The sequence below is a fragment of the Microtus ochrogaster genome, chromosome 5 (assembly GCF_000317375.1).
Source record: "Microtus ochrogaster isolate Prairie Vole_2 chromosome 5, MicOch1.0, whole genome shotgun sequence".
Taxonomy (NCBI): Eukaryota; Metazoa; Chordata; class Mammalia; order Rodentia; family Cricetidae; genus Microtus; species Microtus ochrogaster.
The window spans coordinates 64,214,455-64,217,746 of NC_022012.1; the positions used below are offsets into that span (position 1 = coordinate 64,214,455).

The following is a 3,292-nucleotide window of genomic DNA, read 5'->3' on the forward strand; positions in this document are numbered from 1 at the left end:
CCATCCATCATCCATCCATTCATCATCCATCCATCCATCCATCCATCCATCCATCATCTATCCATCCATCATCCATCCATCCATCATCCATCCATCCATCCATCCATCCATCCATCCATCATCCATCCATCCATCCATCCATCCATCCATCATCCATCCATCATCCATCCATCCATCCATCCATCCATCCACCCATCCATCCAATAAACAGATTCACCTAGGCCCACTCTGCAGCAGGCACTGTATGCTGCCTTTGCAGTTCAGGAGAAAGCTGTCACTGTCCTCCGTGAATGGCATGGGACAGACAGAAATATCACTGTAGCATCATGTGGTAGGAACCACCATGCTAGGCTCACATGAGATGGAGGAAGCCAGGCGGTGGCGGCACACACCTTTAATCATAGCACTCAGAGGCAGAGGCCGGCTTGGTTGACAAAGCGAGTTCCAGGACAGCCAGAGCTGTCACAAAGAAAATACCCTGTCTTGAAAAACGAAAACAAAACAAATGTGTGTAGGATGCCACTGGGCTTTAGAGGAAGCAGGAACACTCCTGTCATTTCTAAACCTTCAACTTGGGTTTACAGAGATTAAAATAAGGTGATCGACGCTTTCGGGGACGGAACAGTGGAGCTGTGTAGAGGTGCCAGGAAGTGGCTGTAATTTTGTGTGTAAAGGCGTAGACTCAGAACAGGGGAGTGCCACATCAGCACTGGCCTGGCTTCTGCTAGCCGTCTCCCAGCTGTGGGCAGGGCAGCAGGGAGTTTCCCAGCACAAAGGGGAAAGGGGTTGTGTTAGGCGAAGGGTATCTGAAGGTCAGATGTGGCCTGAGTGTACCGCCCCACAAAAGGCTCAGAGAGGCAAAACTAAGCAGAGAGGTGCTTTGCTTTTTAGGTCCTACACTCCTGGAGAAGTTTCTGAAATAAAACCTTACCGCTGAGGGAGAAGTCCACGCTCGATGCTCCAAATATGATACTCTCCTTGGAGTAGATGGCAACCTCTCTATCTGCCCGCAGGTCGTAGAGGCGACACTGCGGAGGAAACAGACAGAGGTGCAAATCATTCTGACTTCAATCTGTCGAAGGGCAGACCACACAACTACTATTGGGGTCAGCAGCTCTGCAGCTTGAGGCATGACAGAAGAAAACCTTTTTAGTTCTCTCTCCTGTTATTTTATACTTCAGCCCCATTTCCTGTTAATCTCCATGGGTCAGCAGAGACTCAAAGAAACAGCAAGTGTAGAAAGTTCCTTCAGGGACAGAGATAAACATAAAACCCTACTTTCTTTTCCATAATGAAGCACACACAGTCTCAAGGAAATGAAAGTCGCCCCAAGTTAGAGGTATTTGCTAATGACTGCAATGTTCTTTCTTATGTTTCTTTTTTATTTTAAGTATATGTTCTAGATACTTTTATGTCAGCTTGACATGCTAAAGTCATAAGAATGTCATGGAACTCACTTTGTAGCCCAAATAAGGAAATACCTCCCTAAGATAAGGAGTTGTGGATTTAGCTTAGCAGTAGAGCCTTTGCTTAGCAAATGCAAGGCCCTGGGTTCGGTCTTCAGTTCTAGGAAGAAGAAAAGAAGTTTGGGCTGTAGGGCATTTGCTTAATTAGTGATTGATGGAGGAGGGCCCAGCCCATTGCGGGTGGGGCCACCCCTGGGCTGGTGGTCCTGGGTTGTATAAAAAAGCAGGCTGAGCAAGCAATGAGAAGCAAGCCAATAAGCAGCTTCCCTAAATGTCCTGTGCCTGCTCCTGCCCCAGGTTCCTGACCTGTTTGAGTTCCTGTCCTGACTTCCTTTGATGCTGAACAATGTGATATGAAAGTGTAAATCAAATAAACCATTTCCTCCCCGACTTGCTTTTGGTCACGGTGTTCCATCACAACAACAGAAACCCTAACTAAGTGTGGAGGTAGACAGGGTGAGCGCCTCACTGCCATCTTTGTCAACACTGCGTGGTAAGCACTTCCAGAATTAGTCTTCAAAGAAGATGATTTACATGTCTGTCCAATATTCTCCACGTGGCTATGTCTCAATCTGGGAAGCCAGGCCCAGCTAAATGTTTTTCTTATGACTAATTTTTTCTTTTATACATAATTCTATGACTAACATTTTTGTGGGAAGAAAACTGGTTTCTGAATATATTACAAGGGGCAGTGGGCTGGGCAGTAACAATAGAACTGCCCAAAGCCATGTAATGAACTTTTTATGTAAAAATCTTTATATACATGTTGATGTCAGAAGTAAAGTTACATTAGCTTAGGAGCAGAACCCTTGGAATAGAATTATTTCCAGGAAATGGCATGGCCAAATTTACATATTTTTGACACATAAGGTTTTTTTTTAAAAAAGATATTTTATTATTTATGTGAATATGGATGAATATGGACATGTGTGTGTGCGTGTGCGTGTGTGTGTGTATGAATTCATATGTGTATGGGTGTGTGAGGAGGATAAAGAGGGAGTCAGATTCCCCAGAAATGGAGTTACAGGAGGTTGTAAGTCACTTGACATGGGTGCTGGGAATTAAACTTGGGTCCTATGGGAGGATAGTAAGTCTTAAACTCCGGGCCATCTCTTCAGCCCTAAGATTTTCGTTATTATTCAAATGCATTTCTCTCGTTATGTCTTCCATAGCAGCAGCTCAGAATGAAGCCTATTATTTAATAGGCTATTTGATATTTTTTTTATTGATTTTTATTGAGCTCTACATTTTTCTCTGCTTCCCTCCCTGCCTCTCCCCTATTTGATATTTTTAAGAACAACAAGAAATGACATTATGCTTTCTCTTAAAAACACGTCAACATAATTTGCCCCTCGTAACGAACCCATGAGGAGTGAACCTGTTTTTAGGTGAGTAACCAATGCCCGAGAGTTTGAACAGTCAGAGGAATGAAAATATTCACTGACAGCAAGGTCTATCGCTTCGTAGCCCAGGCTGGCTGTTGGCTGAGGATGACCTTGAACTCCTTCCTGTTCTCCCTCCTACTTCCACCTCCCTTGTGCAGCGGTTGCAAGCCCTGCACCACCTGCTGGGCTTTATTGCGGTGTTCTTAACAGGGGGGAAACCTTAGGAAGAGCTCCCACCTGCTGGGCTTTATTGCGGTGTTCTTAACGGGGGGGGACCTTAGGAAGAGCTCCCACCTGCTGGGCTTTATTGCTGGTGTTCTTAACAGGGGGGGAACCTTAGGAAGAGTCCCACCTGCTGGGCTTTATTGCTGGTGTTCTTAACAGGGGGGGAACCTTAGGAAGAGCTCCCTCCAGATTGACGACTCTTTGAGCACACAACTG

General features: G+C 45.3%; 1 protein-coding gene across 1 annotated transcript in view; it reads right to left on the reverse strand.

Moving 5' to 3' along the window:
* Gnb5 (G protein subunit beta 5) overlaps positions 1–3,292 on the reverse strand; it is a 32,213-nt gene that overhangs the window by 3,044 nt on the left and 25,877 nt on the right. The window contains exon 9 of the mRNA XM_013346422.2: positions 932–1,028. Coding sequence (XP_013201876.1) covers positions 932–1,028 — 97 coding nt within the window. The remainder of the gene's footprint in view (positions 1–931; positions 1,029–3,292) is intronic.